At 49.7% G+C, this 16,762-nt stretch overlaps 4 protein-coding genes across 4 annotated transcripts in view; 3 read left to right on the forward strand and 1 right to left on the reverse strand.

Annotated features, from left to right (window-relative positions):
• LOC125686152 (uncharacterized) overlaps positions 1-16,762 on the forward strand; it is a 94,572-nt gene that overhangs the window by 65,813 nt on the left and 11,997 nt on the right. The gene's annotated exons all lie outside the window — the stretch shown is intronic.
• The window catches only part of LOC125686153 (uncharacterized), a 67,994-nt gene that overhangs the window by 34,454 nt on the left and 16,778 nt on the right, over positions 1-16,762 (forward strand). The gene's annotated exons all lie outside the window — the stretch shown is intronic.
• Positions 634-1,596, reverse strand: LOC125686138 (olfactory receptor 14J1-like). Its single transcript, XM_048929824.1, has one exon. The coding sequence runs from the start codon at positions 1,594-1,596 to the stop codon at positions 634-636; it is 963 nt and encodes a 320-aa protein (XP_048785781.1).
• Positions 10,862-11,824, forward strand: LOC125686136 (olfactory receptor 14J1-like). The gene has a single exon (XM_048929823.1). It carries the CDS (start codon positions 10,862-10,864, stop codon positions 11,822-11,824), a length of 963 nt encoding a protein of 320 aa, XP_048785780.1.

Genomic DNA, 16,762 nt, shown 5'->3' on the forward strand with positions numbered 1-16,762 from the left:
CTTTTGCCTGGGACGGGGACTGAGCAACAGCAGCAAGGTCATAGGGGTCCTGGTTGTACTTGATTCTTCAGGGAAATTTCATGAGCACGTCAGCTCCCATCAGACTCCATCCCTCCTCTGATCTGTTTGGCAGTTGATGGGTGTCTCTGTGCTGGTCGTGATGATCAGAGTGGGCAGTAGACCCAGGTGGACAGGGATGAGTGCTGATAAATCTTCTCCCTGGGAGTCTGTGGGTGTGCAAAATGCTTGGAATAACAATGGAGCATTTCCAAAGGCACTATGTGTGTGCAGGTATGCCTGAGGAATCTTTCTCCAGCCTCCTGTCCGGCATCTGCTGCATCCCCACTGCCTCCATGGTACCTGCTGACATCTCATTAGCCTGCAGATACAAAAGGATAACACAGAGGCTGTGGGAGAGTCAGCACTGACCCAGAGTTCATATGGGCTCCAGGAGAAAGAGAGCAGGGTGGTGCCTCAGTAGAAGTACTAGGAAGCCAAACACTTGCTAACCACCAATGATAATCACACACACACATACATATGAAAAGCAAAGAAAAATGTATCTATTAATATAAATAAAGATTATAAACATTAAAAATCATAATACAGGTCTGCTACAGGACAGAATTTGAGTCATTTGTAGAGACAGATGAGAAGTTTATCCCTGCTGAAATGTGTCCATAACATCATTTCCCTCACTGCATCCTTGAGCTCCTTGTTCCTCATGCTGTAGATGAGGGGGTTCAGTGTTGGAGGCACCACCGAGTACATAAATGAAATCACCAGGTTCAGGGATGGGGAGGAGATGAAGGGCAGTTTCAGGTAGGCCAGAAAGTCAGTGCTGACAAAGAGGGAGACCACGGCCAGATGAGGGAGGCACGTGGAGAAGGCTTTGTGCCGTCCCTGCACAGAGGGCATCCTCAGCACGGCCCTGAAGATCTGCACATAGGACACAACAATGAATACAAAGCACCCAAATACAGCAAGAACACTAACCACAAGAAATATAGTTTCCCTGAGGTAGTCTGATTCTGAGCAGGAGAGCTTGAGGATCTGGGGGATTTCACAGAAGAATTGGTTCACAACTTTACCTTGACACAGTGGCTGAGAAAACGTACTGATAGTGTGCAACAGAGCATAGAGAAGCCCAGTGCCCCAGGCAGCTGCTGCCATGGTGGCACAAGATCTCCTGTCCATCAAGGTCCCGTAGTGCAGGGGCTTGCAGATGGCAACGTAGCGGTCATAGGACATGATGGTGAGAATGCAATACTCTGCTGATATCAGAAAGACAAACAGAAAGGTCTGGGCAACACATCCAGCGTAGGAGATGTGCCTGGTGTCCCAGAGGGCATTGGCCATGGCTTTGGGGAGAGTGGTGGAGATGCAGCCCAGGTCGAGGAGGGCGAGGTTGAGGAGGAAGAAGTACATGGGGGTGTGCAGGCGGTGGTGGCAGGCTACGGCTGTGCTGATGAGGCCGTTGCCCAGGAGGGCAGCCAGGTAGATGCCCAGCAAGAGCCAGAAGTGCAGGAGCTGCAGCTGCCGCGTGTCTGCCAACGCCAGGAGGAGGAACTGGCTGATGGAGCTGCTGTTGGGCATCTGCAGTTCCTGGGCCTGGAGTCCTGTTCAGAATGCAGAAGATAATGATGAGTCAAGACCATTCTCAGAGTCACTCCTGCTATACTATAAAACCTTTTCTTTCTCTTTGGCAAATGTTCATTTAGCCCCATTTCTTGAGTTTAATTTCATGAAGTTCAGCATTCCATAAGAAAAAGTAACTTATGGAGATTTTGGCTTTTTCTAATTTTCAAATCTTAGCTCTTTCTGGGTATTTTCACCTATTTCTATGTCTGATATCTTTACCTTACCTTAACTGCTCTTAGAGCATCCAATCCCAACCTCTGTGCAGTTCAATTTCTGTCAGAGAAAGCTGCCTGTTTACAGGGTTTGTGCATTATCTGTGTCTGCAGAAAACAATGATAATTTCAACAGGTTCCATCCTTCGAGAATGGAGAGGCTGAAACCATATTCTGTGTGACCGTTCATAATGCAAGTGATCGAGAGAAGTACAATTCAGGAGTCTCATAGCTGTGCTCAAAGTTGACAGCCCCTTTCACATTTCTACCTCCCATCCTTTCCCCCTCCCTGAGATAAGGAAAAGGAAAATCTCTACCTTGCTTCTCCTACAAATTGCCCTTAGAAACACCCTGAGGAGCAGAGTATCAGTGATCCCCCTGCCCCAGGCAGCAGCAGAAAGCAGGGGCAGCAGAAGGAGCCTGCCCTGTCCTGCCCTGCCCTGCCCTGCCCTGCCCTGCCCTGCCCTGCCCTGCCCTGCCGGGGGCTCCTTCCCCCCACACATCTCCCCACAGCGCCCTGGGCAGCTCCCCGGGCAGGCTGAGTGCAGAGCCTGGCAGGCAGCAGATTTCCTGCCCTGGCACACAGCCCCTGGGGCACAGCAAGGACCTGCTCTGCAGGACAGCCCTGGGCACCCAGCTACAGCCCCGGCTGCACAGCCTGCAGCTGTCCTGGGACACGCAGCCCTCAGGGCTGTGCTCTGATGCTGCAGCAGGAAAGCCCTCAGCTGGAGGAGGTTCTTATCCAAAATAAAGAAATATGGAATGCCTTCAGCCTGTTTTGCAATGAGATGTCCCAAATTTAGTGATCCCTGCACTAAAAGTCGCGACGTTGCCTGCAGTGAGAGACTTGCCTTGTCAAGGGCTGTGGGCAATGCTCCTCCAGTGCACAGCGTCTAAGATCTCTTTCTTCTGTCCTGTCACCTGCAGATCATGTCCCCAGCTCTGCTGCATGCTTCACAGGAGCTGCTCATGGGCACAACTGTCTCTCTGCAGTGTTGCCTACTTGTATGAGCTCTGTTTCCCAGGAGACCAGACTAGCTCAGCAGCCAAGAATGTGATTTCTTTCTCTCTCTGGAGATATCCATGTTTCTCCTGAGCTCTTCCAAGGCATCAGGGTCATCTCTGCAGAACATAGTTTAAAGTCAGCTCAATTAATCAACACATCCACTGGATTCCAGAAGCAGGTCACCTAATTCCAAGCCCCAGCCATGTTGACCCAATCCATCCTGACCTTGAATGGATCCAGGGTTTGGTCATCCACAGCCTCTTTTGGCAACATTTTCCAGTGCCTGTGTCTAAGAAATGTCTTCCTAAAACAATTTAAAAGCCATTTCAATTTGTCTAATTACTGTCAGACCATCACTTCCAAATCCTAAAAGTAGGCATCCCATCTGCTGGTGGAAACCCTGGGGCTGAAATGGGATCAATTCCTCACAGAACCATGGGAGCCAGGAGTCCTCTTAGCTGAGTTCAGATGTGCACAATGAGGTGTCTGTGTAGGAGCCCCTCATCTGAATCCTTGGTCTTTATTCAACAGGGCCTGCACTGCTCACACACAGACACTCAGTGATGCCCAAGGTGCCTGGGGTGATCCCAGCTGTGTGCTGGTGCTTGTAAGCTGTGGTGGAAAATCTGTGAGACAGACACCTCCTTCCTGAGCATCAGCTGAGGGAGAGAAGGGAGGTATTCGTGGCCATCCTAAATGCCACCACAGCCCTGTGCTTAGGGCACACACTGTGCCTTTTTCTCCTGTCCCCATGGCGCATGTGGTGTTATTCTGCTGACCAAATGGATGAGCTCACAACAGAAGAGCCAGATCTTCCTCTGTGCTCTATCTGTGGCATACTCTGGAGTTCAAGGCATTACAAAGCTAGGACACATTTACATTCTTTCACTGATGACACTGTAGTTTGCTCTGGGCTGTCATGTAAATGGCATCAGAAGTCGTCTCAGGTCATGCAAGTTCCCAGTTCACAGGGAAATGGCAATCATTGCTTCAGTTTTCAATAAGAACAAGCAAGATTATCCAGGCAATTCTGGACCTGTCAGTCTCAAGTCAGTGCCTGGTAAAATTATGGAAAAAATGATAGTGGGAGTTACTAAAAAGCACCTGAAGAACAATTCTGTCACTGGCAGAGAGAACACAAGTTCATGAAGGGAAGGTCCTGTTTAACTTCATATCCTTTTATGACAAGGTCAAATATTCAGATGAACTGGGGAAGCCATCTGATGTTATCCTTGAGGATTTCAGGGGAGCTTTTGATATTGTATCTCACAGAATTTGTCTGGGCAAAATGCCCTGCATATTGCTAGACAGAATTAGAATGTGGTGGGTGAGCAGTTGGCCAGTGGGTCTGACTCAGTGGGTGGCAAATGGGGTTCCATCAGGCTTGCAGATGGCCACTGGCAGGGTTCCCCAGGGCTCTGTTTGAAGACCACTTCTTTTTAATGGATTTGTGATTGAGTGCATGTATGGATGTATGGCTAGAAAATGTTTTGAGTAAGTTTGCTGCTGGTACCAAATAGGGTGGAGCTGTTGCCTCCATTGAGGGTGGAGAGGACTTAAAGAGAGATGTGCTCGAGTTAGAGGACTGGGTAAGCACAAAATGCAGATGAACTATAACGAGAACAAGTGTGTGATTCTGAACCCGGGTAGGGGCAGCCCTGGACACACACACTGACTGGATATGGGACTTTGGAGAGCAGTCCCAATGAAAGGGATTCCAGGGTCTTGGTCAGCATGAAATTGAACGTGAGTCAGCAGTGTGCCCAGGCAGCCAGGAAAGTCAGCTGTCCCCTGGGATGCACTGAGCATGGCATTGCCATGTGGGTGAGGGAAGGGATTGTCCTGATCTGCTCTGCACTGCTGCAGCCTCACCTGGAGCACTGGGTGCACTTGTGGGCACTGCAGAACATAAAGGACATAAAACTATGGGACACTGTCCAAAGGAAGGCACCAGAACTGAGAAACTGAAGTTCAAAGTTTCACTGGAATTGACTGCTTGTTCAGACTGGGCCCTTCTCACATCCCACATCCTCTCATGAGACACACTGCCCACATGGGACTTGGGCCTCATGGCATCCTTGCACCCCATGCAGAGTCTGGCAGCTGCTGTCCCCTTCTCTTTCATTTGACATCACACAAAACTCCATCACACTGCACCAGGAAGGAAAGGCCCTGAGCCAGCAGGAGGGACAGGATCTCCTTGCTAAGGCTCTGGGGATCAGGGCTTGGCCTTTCTGCTTCACAAGACAAAGGAGGCTTTTCTCAGCATCACAGCCACCATCCCACTGCCTTGGTTTGCCTGCAATCATGGCTTCCAATTCTCTGCTCTATCAAGTCCCTGGGGAAGCTTGTTTGTGAATGGCCCTCAGTGGGGCCCATTAATACTCCAAGAAACTTCACTGTTCCTTCTGACTTTGTCTTCTTGAGCACTTTGTGCAATCTTCTCTGTGCACTGGAGGTTGATGGAGCAGCAAATGCCCCCTGGGGCCCATTACAACCTGAAGAGCCGTGCTGTGCCTTGTGCCTTCCTGCCATCTTCTTCAGGTGTTCAGAACTTGTACAGCTCACTGGAGAGGTATCTGGAGAGAGCTAAAAGGGGAAGAGAAGAACAGGCAATACGAAGTCCACTTATTAATTTTCATATTGGTAGATTTAAACATGAACTTAAAGCAGGACTTTGCGTCTGGTATTGATCCAGGATGTCCCTTAATGAGCTTTGCTTTGTCACCGTGTGGACCAACATCCACCTCAACATCCCCACCCCATTTCTACTCACATTGGCCCCACGGGACTTGCATCTCTTTTCCTCACAACACTGTTCTCCTTTGGAGTCGCTTGCTCAGTGTTAAACCTCCTTCGTACCAACTCCCCCCTGGCTTTTCTCATAGAACGAGCCACACATGGCTGCACATGGGCAAGGAAAGATTTCTCTCACTCTTTTTTTTTTTTTTTTTTTTTTTTTTATTTCTGCCAACAAACAGAAGAACAGAAGGAAACATGATGCAATTGAATGAACAGTAAAACACAGTGGTCAGCTGCATGCCTTGTCCAAGCTGCATCTAATGAGGTTTGTCTTTCACAGGGAATATTTGTACAAGAGATATGTTGGACAGAGATAATTAAGGATAGATAGAATCACAGTTAAAGAGTTGAGAAAAGAGTTAATCAGACTTTGGAGAGATGGAGCAAATTCCAATAATCTCCATGAAGGTGATGGATCAGCCATAAGTTTGGGAAGAGTCTAAGTGAACAAAGAGCAAGGGATGGGGAAATCTGGAGAGCAGTGGGAAGAGCATGTGTCCAGATGGGCTGCTGAAAGCATTTCCTTAACCGTGGTCATTGATTTAGGAGAGCTGGAGACACATGGAGGATGAGGGACATCAAATACGCAGCAGGGTGGAGCAGCGGTGGATGCTGGGCATTGGTCACAGGGCATTGGCACTGGCACCACTGCCTGTGTCCTGTACCTGAAGGCATCTGTGTCCTGAAAACACAATGCTGGGAGACATTGACTTTAAGAAAAAAAATAACAGCATAAAGAGACACAAAATCCCCTCAAAGACTAATGTTTTCATCCCAAAGTAGGAGAGGACTCCTGAGAATACTTGAAGTTGAGAAGTGTTAGCATATTTTCACCGATTTCTATCTTTGTCTTCAATCCTTTCTTTCAGTTTTACTGACATTAGTGAATATCTTTCGGACTTCAAGCTTCAAAAAGGAAAGAAGGTCCATTGGTGACTTGCACAGTGTGTGCTGCCCCCCAGAATTTCCCTGCCCAGAACTGTCCGTGGCATCACTCTGCCTTTGTATGGATGGAGTGACACTGAGCTATTTTCTTCTTTCTCAGATGTTGTTTTAGATGGTCCCATGCAGCACAGGACTCATCATGCCCTTCACGCCCTTCATTCCAGGTACCCAGTCCCATTGTACTGTGGGTCCACACTGACCCTAGCATTCCTGTGCTGTGTTTGTATTTCTACAAGCCTTTACCATCTTTGATGTGCTTGGGCAGGTTCAGCAGTGTTTGAGTTTGGCTTTCTTAAGCACATCTTAGCAGGTACACTAGGACCACCTCCCTGCATTGCTCCCAGCTGATCGCTCCTTGTTGCCACTTCCTATACGCTTTCTTTCTGTACTGTAACACAGAGACACTTGAGGAAGCCAAGGTGTGCTCTCCTGAAGGCAAAAGGTGTGAATTTGTCCTCTGCCCTCCCTTCAGACTCTTCAGCTCCACCATCCCATGGCCACCGCAGCCCAGGTTCTCTTTGACCTTACATTCACCAGCAGCCCTTCCATGCCATGAGTGTGAGATGCAGCAGAGCACCTCTCCTCTCTGGTTCCTCCATGGCTTGGTCCAGAAGCTGCCAGCTGTGCTCTCCAGGGATCTCCTGGATGGTGCATGCCCTGCTGTATTGTCCCTGCAGCAGACACTAGACCGCTAAAGGGATCAAGGGCCTGAATACACGAGGCTCCCATCTGTCTGCAGAGGGCACCTTCCACTTGCTCTTCCTAATCAGGAAGCCAGGGACACAGTTGATCCCCTCTGTTTGCCATTTCCATTCTCTCTGACCTGGTTCCTCTGCCACCCCCAGGAAGAGCTCAGTGCACTCTCACACTTCCTTGTCTCCTCACCCATCCATTGTAAAGACTCTGTATCCCCCTTGTGCTGCAGTCCAGTTGTGGAAGCCATTTAACCGTGTCTCTGTAGTCCAAACAAGAACACAGACCTGCAACTCCACTATTATTTCTGGTCAGCATGTCATTAGCATAAAAACACATAGGGAAACATCCTAATAGGGAAGCACCATTGTTCTTAGCCTGCGTGTAATGCACATCTATGGTATTTGTGTTCAGAAGGGGGCACACAGGCATTAGATCCACTGTGAGGCTCGGAGTTGTTCAAGCAACACAGACACTCCTGTGGCATGGCTTTTCCGAAAGGCCCTGTGCAGCATTTGCAGCTGCATGTGAGTGTGCTGGACAGCCCAGGGAACTGGCCAGACACTAGGCTGCTTCTGATGTCAGTCACATCAGAGCCCCTAGAAAACTGAGGTTTCATCAGTTGAAGAATTAAAGATGTGTCTAAGCTCTATAGAGCCTTCAGCTCCAGAATATGCAGCAGGTGGAGAAGAGGAAAAAATCTGGCTCTTCTTCTGTGAGCTCAGCCATTTAGTCAGCTGCACAATTCTGCATGAGCCATGGAGACGGGTGAAAAAGACATACTTGTGTGTCCTAAGTGCAGAGGTCTGTTGTTATTTAGGATGACCAGGAATAGCTCTATCCCCTGTTTGAGCTGATGCTCAGGAAGGAGGTGTCTATCTCAGGGATTCCCACACACTTCACAAGTACTGGCACACATTCAGCAGCACCCCAGGCACCTTGGTCATCACTGAGTGTCTGTGTGTGAGCAACTGACTCCCTGCTGAAGGACCAAGGACTCAGAGCAGGAGCTCACATGCAGGCAACTCCTCGTGCACTTCTGAACTGAACCAGAGGAATCCCTGAAACTCCGGTGGGTCTGTGTGGAGTAGGATTCCATTTCAGTCACAGAGTTACCATCTAGGGATGAGATGCGGGCACTGCCTCAGCTGGGTCACTGTCCTGCCCGGGGGAAGTCCACCCCTCCCTGTCATTCTCTGTGTGTCCTTTTTGTTACAGCAAACACTTTCTGGTAGGACTAGATATGTCCAGTCATGTGTCTGGAATTAGTCACTGTCCACTGCACATTTGGTGGTAAATTCAGTATATTTCATACTATAATCATGATGCTGTTGCCTTTCAGGATCTGTTGGCCTTGGGACCCAGGGACATCTCAGGGGAGATCAGTAGGGTGGATAGACATGATATCCTCTGCTGCTGTTCTGGGCTCCTGGTACACAAGGAGCTCCTGCAAGTGGGCAGTGCTGCAGAGAGACAGCTGTGAAAAAAGATCAGCTCCTGTGCAGCACCAAGCAGGGCTGGGGGCATGATCTGCAAGTGACACAGAGAAGAAGGAAGAGAGCATACAGGCAGTGTGGCATGCTAGCAGACTGTGAGCTCACTGGAGGAGCATTGCTCACAGCCCTTGACAAGGTAAGTCCCTCACAGCATGCAACAGAGTGATTTTACTACAAGGATCACTAAGTCTGGGGCATCCCAGTGCAGGTCAGGCAGCATACATTCTGTTTCCTTATCATGGAAGAAGACCTGCTCCAGCTGAAGGCTTCTGTGCTGCAGCATCAGAGCACAGCCCTGAGGGCTGCGTGTCCCAGGACAGCTGCAGGCTGTGCAGCCAGGGCTGCAGCCCGGTGCCCAGGGCTGTCCTGCAGAGCAGGTCCCTGCTGTGCCCCAGGGGCTGTGTGCCGGGGCAGGGACTGTGCTGCCTGCCAGGCTCAGCACTCAGCCTGCCCGGGGAGCTGCCCAGGGCGCTGCGGGGAGATGTGTGGGGGGAAGGAGCCCCCCGACAGGGCAGGGCAGAGGCCTTCTGCTGCCACAGCTGCTGACTGAGCAGGGGGATCACAGCTGTACTGCACCGGGTTTTTCTAAGGGTGCTTTGCAAGAGGAAGAATAATAAGCCTACGCTTTCTCTTTTCACTTGCCGTTGTGGGAATAGAAACAGAGGTGGTGATTTCAGAGAAGAGACTAAGCATCCTGTGTCATCACATTTAACGAGGGTTACCAGGACACACAGCAAAATTTCTTTATTGCTTCTCCATGCATACAAATCACCATTGCTGTATGTCTAGTGTCACCAGGGTCTGCGTGACCTGGCCCTGGGCACCAGCTCACACCAAGATGGCCCTGGGCCAGTAGGGGACTGTAGGGCAGAGCTGAGCAGAAAGTGGCTGGGATGTGCTCTGTGAGCATCCAGGGAAGGGATGTGGGGGCCGAGAAGCAGCTGCAGGCAGCGACAGCTGCAAGCAGCAGAGATAGGGGCAGGCAGGGAGAGGAGAGTGCTGACTGCAAAGCCTGGGTGGGGGAAATGGTCACCTCACTGCCATCCCTGCAGTGCAGATACCTTCCCTGCAGCAACTCTTTTGTCAATTTTCACTGTCACCCTGGGCATCCGTTCCTAGTGTCATGAGAACTTGATTAAGAGTTTCATTAGGACTCAGCAAGGTGTGGGATGGGGATTCAAGTGGAGCTTAGACACCCTCTGATAAACACTGTCTTTAGGGCTAGGAATGAGATGACTCTTTCTAAGACACCCCATGCTTTTGGCTTTTGACTCTGCTCCTGTGGCTCCTCCTGGGCTGCAGTCAAACCTAGACAAGGGTGCAGCTCTGCCATGGCGGTTCTGTGTTATCCAGCAGTACCATGGAGACGATGCCTGGGTGTTAAGGCCAAGGAAATGTTGCTGGATGGCAGTGTCCCTGATGAGGTAGAGAGAGCTGAGATCCTCCTCTGGAACAGTGAGCAAATCAAGAGACTTTGAGTTCTGCCCATCTAACTGGGATTGCTCTGCTCTTACCAGCACCCAGAGTCTTGTCAGGGTAACTCCTGAGTGTGACCATCCTCCAGTGGTACAAACACAGATATGGCACTGATCACTTGGAAGTGAGGGGTATGGCCTTTGCCTCCCTGATCTAAAAAGATTCATTTAAAGTGTCTCAAAGTGATCAAGAGGATTTCTACCTTAAAAACATTCCTCATGAGTGCTGGGGCAACTAGAAAAAATAGAACAATATCCACAGAGCACTGCTGACCAGTTTGGAGAAAGTTGTGGGAAGCTCCTTGATATCTCAGGTTTTGAATCTGAGATCACTCTGTATTTCGATTGCTTTATTGCTGCCGAGCAAGCCTGACTCATCCACAGCCTGCAACAGAGCTCCTTGTGCAGCGTGGAAACATCAGCCAACAGCAACCAGAGCTCAAGGCATGTAGCAGAAAAGATCTGGCAGAAGGGAGGGAGGCACTCTGGGAGGTTTCAGAAGACACAGAGTAGGGTTTGCCTGGGGAGGAATGAAATAACATTTTCCTGGTTTTCCCTCCTCAGACAGGTGACTGTGCTCACAGGCAGCAGATGCCCAACAGCAGCTCCATCAGCCAGTTCCTCCTCCTGGCGTTGGCAGACACGCGGCAGCTGCAGCTCCTGCACTTCTGGCTCTTGCTGGGCATCTACCTGGCTGCCCTCCTGGGCAACGGCCTCATCAGCACAGCCGTAGCCTGCCACCACCGCCTGCACACCCCCATGTACTTCTTCCTCCTCAACCTCGCCCTCCTCGACCTGGGCTGCATCTCCACCACTCTCCCCAAAGCCATGGCCAATGCCCTCTGGGACACCAGGCACATCTCCTATGAAGGATGTGCTGCACAGGTCTTTTTCTTTTTGTTTTTGTTCTCAGCAGAGTATTGCATCCTCACCATCATGTCCTATGACCGCTACGTTGCCATCTGCAAGCCCCTGCACTACGGGACCTTGATGGACAGCAGAGCTTGTGCCACCATGGCAGCAGCTGCCTGGGCCACTGGGGCTCTCTTTGCTCTGTTGCACACTGCCAATACATTTTCTCAGCCACTGTGCCATGGCAATGCTGTGGATCAGTTCTTCTGTGAAATCCCCCAGATCCTCCAGCTCTCCTGCTCAGCATCAGATTACTACAGGGAAACTGTATTTATTGAGGTTAGTGTTCTTGCCATACTTGGATGTTTTATATTCATTGTTGTGTCCTATGTGCAGATGTTCAGGGTTGTGCTGAGGATGCCCTCTGAGCAGGGACGACACAAAGCCTTCTCCACATGCCTCCCTCACCTCACTGTGGTCTCCCTCTTTGTCAGCACTGACTTTCTGGCCTACATGAAGCCCCCATCCATCTCTTCCCCATCCCTGGACCTGGTGGTTTCATTTCTGTACTCAGTGGTGCCTCCAACACTAAACCCCCTCATCTACAGCATGCGGAACCAGGAGCTCAAGGATGCAGTGAGGAAAATGATGTCATGGACAAATTTCAGCAGGGATCGTCTTCTCATCTGTCTCAACAAATGATTCACAGTCTTTTCCTCAACATGACTATGTTATCATAGAATATAGGGTCATCACCCTCTCAGTGAAAAACTTACTTTTAGTATCTAACATAAACCTCCCCAGTCTCAGTTTAAAACCATTCCCCCTTGTTCTGTCACTATCCACCATCATAAACAGCTGTCCTCCCTCCTCTTTGTAAGCTCCTTTCAAGTACTGAAAGGCCACAATGAGGTCTTCCTGCAGCCTTCTCTTCCCCAAGCTTAACAAGCCCAGTTCCCTCAGCCTTTCTTCCTAGCAGAGCTGCTCCAGCCCCCTGATCATGTTAGTGGCCCTCCTCTGAACCCACCCCCAGAGCTCCATGTCCTTCCTGTGCTGTGGGCCCCAGGCCTGGACACAGAGCTGCAGATGGGGCCCCACAAGAGCTGAGTAGAAGGGGACAATCACCTCCCTCTCCCTGCTGGCTCCCTTTCTTAATGCAGCCCAGAACACAACTGGCCTTCTGGGCTGCAGGCGCACACAGCTGACTCATGTCCAGCTTCTCATCCAGCAGGACCCCCAAGACTTTCTCCACAGGGCTGCTCTCAAGAGGTCCTTCTCCAGGTCTGTATAAACACCTTGCATTGTCCCAGATGAAATGCAGCACCTTGCACTCAGCCTTTTTTAACCTCATCAGGTTCACATGGGCCCACTTCTGCAGCCTGTGCAGGTCCCTCTGGATGGCTTCCCTTCCCTCCATGGATCGACTGCACCGCTCAGCTTGGTGTCATTTTTAAACTTGCTGAGGGTGCACTCAATACCATCATCTGCACGGTTGATGAAGACGTTGAAGAGCATCCATGGCAAGACTGACCCTTCAGGGATGCCACTTGTGATCGGTCTCCACCCTGACACAGAATCATTGACCACAACCTTTGGCTGCACCTGACCAGCCAATTCCTAATCCATCGAAAAGTCCAGCCTTCAAATCCACACCTCTCCAATTTAGAGAGAAAGTTGTGGTGAGCTCCGCTTATCCTTCACTAAGCAGCAGTGAATCCCTTTTCCTCTCAGGTCATACAGCTGTTCAGACTTCAGCAAGCACTCCTTAGTCATGGTGAGCAGGATGAGAATTTGTAGGAAAAAGCGATCCCTAGAAATTCTATTTTTGACCCACATATTTTTGGCATTCATGTCCAGATGCCAACCAGCACTTCTGCATTAGAAGTGATTTCATCTGATACAATCTGAAAAGAAAGCCTGACCGCACACCATCACCACATTCCCATGTTCCCATAGGGGTACGTCACAGAATGACAGAATCTCACGATTGTAGGGGTTGGAAGGGACCTCCAGAGATCATCGAGTCCAACCCCCTGCCAAAGCAGGTTCCCTACACCAGGTAGCACAGGTTGGCATCCAGGCAGGTCTTGAACATCTCCAGAGAAGGAGACTCCACCACCTCCCTGGGCAGCCTGTTCCAGTGCTCCGTCACCTCACTGTAAAGAAGTTCTTGTGCACATTGGTTCCTTCATACATTTGTGCGGAACTTCCTATGCTCCAGTTTCTGGCCGTTTCCCCTTGTCCTGTCTCCACTCACCACTGAAAAGAGTCCGTCCTCGCCATTCTGCCCCCCACACCTTAGATATTTATAGACCTGGATCAGGTCCCCTCTCAGTCTCCTCTTCTCAAGGCTGAACAGACCCAGTTCACTCAGCCTTTCTTCATAGCAGAGATGCTCCAGGCCCTTCACCATCTTCGTGGCCCTCTGCTGGACTCTTTCCAAGAGATCCCTGTCTGTTTTGTACTGGGGAGCCCAGAACTGGACGCAGTGCTCCAGATGAGGCCTTACCAGGGCAGAGTAGAGGGGGAGGATCACCTCCTTTGACCTGCTGGCCACGCTCTTTTTAATGCACCCCAGGATGCCATTGGCCCTCTTGGCCACAAGGGCACACTGCTGGCTCATGGCCGACCTGTCGTCCACCAGGACACCCAGGTCCCTTTCCGCAGAGCTCCCCTCCAGCAGCTCATCCCCCAACCTGTAGTGGTGCATGCAATCATTCCTCCCCAGATGCAGGACTCTACACTTGCTGTTGTTAAACCTCATCCGGTTTTTTTCTGCCCAGCTCTCAGCCTATCCAGGTCTTGCTGAATGGCAGCACGGCCTTCAGCCAATCCTCCCAACTTCGTATCATCAGCAAACTTGCTGAGGGTGGCCATTATCCCCTCATCAAGGTCATTGATGAAGATGTTGAACAAGACCGGACCCAGCACAGACCCCTGAGGAACACCGCTGGTTACAGGCCTCCAACCGGACTCTGCACCACCAACAACGACCCTCTGTGCTCTGCCAGTCAGCCAGTTCTCAACCCACCTCACTGTCCACTCATCTATCCCACAATTCCTCAGCTTAGTTATAAGGACGTCATTGGGGACAGTATCAAATGCCTTGCTGAAATCAAGGTAGACTACATCCACTGCTCTCCCCCTATCCACCCAGCCAGAGACAACATCATAGAAGGCTACCAGGTTGGTCAAGCACGACCTCCCCCTTGTGAACCCGTGCTGACTACTCCTGATAACCTCCTCTTCTTCCAGTTGTCTGGAGATGACATCCAGTACAAGCTGTTCCATCACCTTTCCAGGGACAGAGGTGAGGCTGACTGGCCTATAATTGCCTGGGTCTTCCTTCTTGCCTTTTTTGAAGACCGGGGTGACGTTGGCTATCTTCCAGTCTTCAGGCACCTTCCCCGTCTTCCAAGACTTCTCAAAGATGACAGAAAGCGGTTCAGCAATCACCTCTGCCAGCTCCTTCAGCACCCGTGGATTAATCCCATCGGGTCCCATGGATTTCTGAACATTGATGTTGCCTAGGTGCTCCCGGACCACCTCTTCCTGACAGAAGGGGGGTCTTCCATTCCCCAGATCCTCTCACTGATCTCCAGGGTCTCAGATTCCCGAGGGGGAGCTTTTTCACTGAAGACAGAAGCAAAGAAGGCATTCAGTATCTCCGCCTTCTCAGCATCCCCCGTTACCAGAACACCCCCGTCACTTAGCAGGGGAGCCACATTCTCCCTAGTCTTCCTTTTACTGTTAATGTACTTGAAAAAACCTTTTTTATTATCCTTTATCCCCTTTGCCAGATTTAATTCCAGGTGGGCTTTAGCCTTCCTTGTCGCATCCCTGCAGACGCTGACAACATTCCTGTATTCTTCCCAAGTAGTCAGACCCTTTTTCCACATTTCGTGGGCCTTCTTCTTTCCTTTGAGTTTGTGCACGAGCTCCTTGCTCATCCACACAGGTCTCCTGCCACCCTTTCCCGATTTCTTCCTCACAGGGACGCACCGATCCTGAGCTTGGAAGAAGAGCTGCTTAAATGCTGACCAGCTCTCACAGGCCCCCTTGCCTTCCAACACCCTAGCCCATGAGACAGCTCCAAGTAGGCCCCGAAAGAGATCAAAGTTGGCTCTCCTAAAGTCCAGGATAGCAATCCTACTTTTTGCTTTACTTCTTCCACTCAGGATCTTGAACTCCACCATCTCGTGGTCACTACAACCCAAGCTGCCCCCGACCTTTACTTCCCTGACAAGCCCTTCTCTATTAGTGAGAATAAGGTCCAGCAGTACCCCTCTCCTCGTCGATTCCTCAACCACCTGCATCAGGAAGTTGTCTTCAACACATTGCAGGAACCGTCTGGACCGCGCATGCCTGGCCACATTGCTTTTCCAGCAAATATCTGGATGATTGAAGTCCCCCATAAGCACCAGCGCCTGGGATCGTGACGCTGCTTCCAACTGTTTGTGGAAGGCCTCATCAACCTCCTCCTCCTGATCAGGAAGATCAAAAGAATCAGGAAGAGCAAAAATCCAGATTGTAGGAAAAAACACGCATTTGTAGCAGAAAAACCCGTGATTTAAGGGAAAAACAGGGATTTCTGGCAGAAAAAGACATATTTCATGGAAAAACCCCAGTTTTAATGGAAAAGCAGGGATTTCTGTCAGAAAAAGCCATATTTAAGGGGAAAAACAGGGATTTCTAAGAGAAAAAGGCGTATTTCAGAGGAAAAACCCAGATGTAAGGGACAAAACAGATTTCTAGGAGGAAAAGACGTATTTAATGAGAAATAGCCCAGATTTAATGGAAAAACAGGGATTGATGGTAGAAAACCCCAGATTGAAGGGCAAAACAGGGATTTCTTCCAGGAAAAGCCATATTCAATGGGAAAAGCAGGGATTTCTCAGAGAAAAAGCCATATTTAATGGGAAAAGACCCCAGATTTAAGGGGAAAAACAGGCATCTCTAGGAGAAAACCCCAGATTTAAGGGGAGAAACAGGGATTTCCGTGAGAAAAAGCCATATTTAATGGGAAAAGACCCCAGATTTAAGGGGCAAAACAGGGATTTATGGTAGGAAACCCCAGATTTAATGGGAAAAACCCAGATTTAAGGAGAAAAGCAGGGTTTTATGGTAGAAAATTGCAGATTTGAGGGGAAAAAACGGATTTCTAGAAGAAAAAGCCAAATTTAAGGGGAAAAACCCCAGATTTAAGGGACAAGCAGGGATTTCCAGCAGAAAAAAAACCCATATTTAAGGTAAAAAACCCCAGATTAAATGGAAAACCAGGGATTCTGGGGGAGAAAACCCCAGATTTCAGGGGAAAAGCAGGGATTTCGAGCAAAAAAGACCATATTTAAAAAGAAAAAACCCAGATTTAATGGAAAAACAGGGATATTTAGGAGAAAACCCCAGATTTAAGGGGAAAAACAGGGATTTCTAGGAGAAAAAGCCATATTTAAGAGCAAAAACCCAGATTGTAGGGAAAAAACATGCATTTGTAGCAAAAAAAATCCGTATTTAAGGTGCACAGCAGGGATTTCTAGCAGAAAAAGCCATATTTAATGGGAGAAACCCCTGATTTGAGGGGCACAACAGGGATTTCTGGCAGAAAAATCCATATTTAAGGGGAAAAACCCGAGATTTAGG

Source organism: Lagopus muta, chromosome 32 (assembly GCF_023343835.1).
Source record: "Lagopus muta isolate bLagMut1 chromosome 32, bLagMut1 primary, whole genome shotgun sequence".
Taxonomy (NCBI): Eukaryota; Metazoa; Chordata; class Aves; order Galliformes; family Phasianidae; genus Lagopus; species Lagopus muta.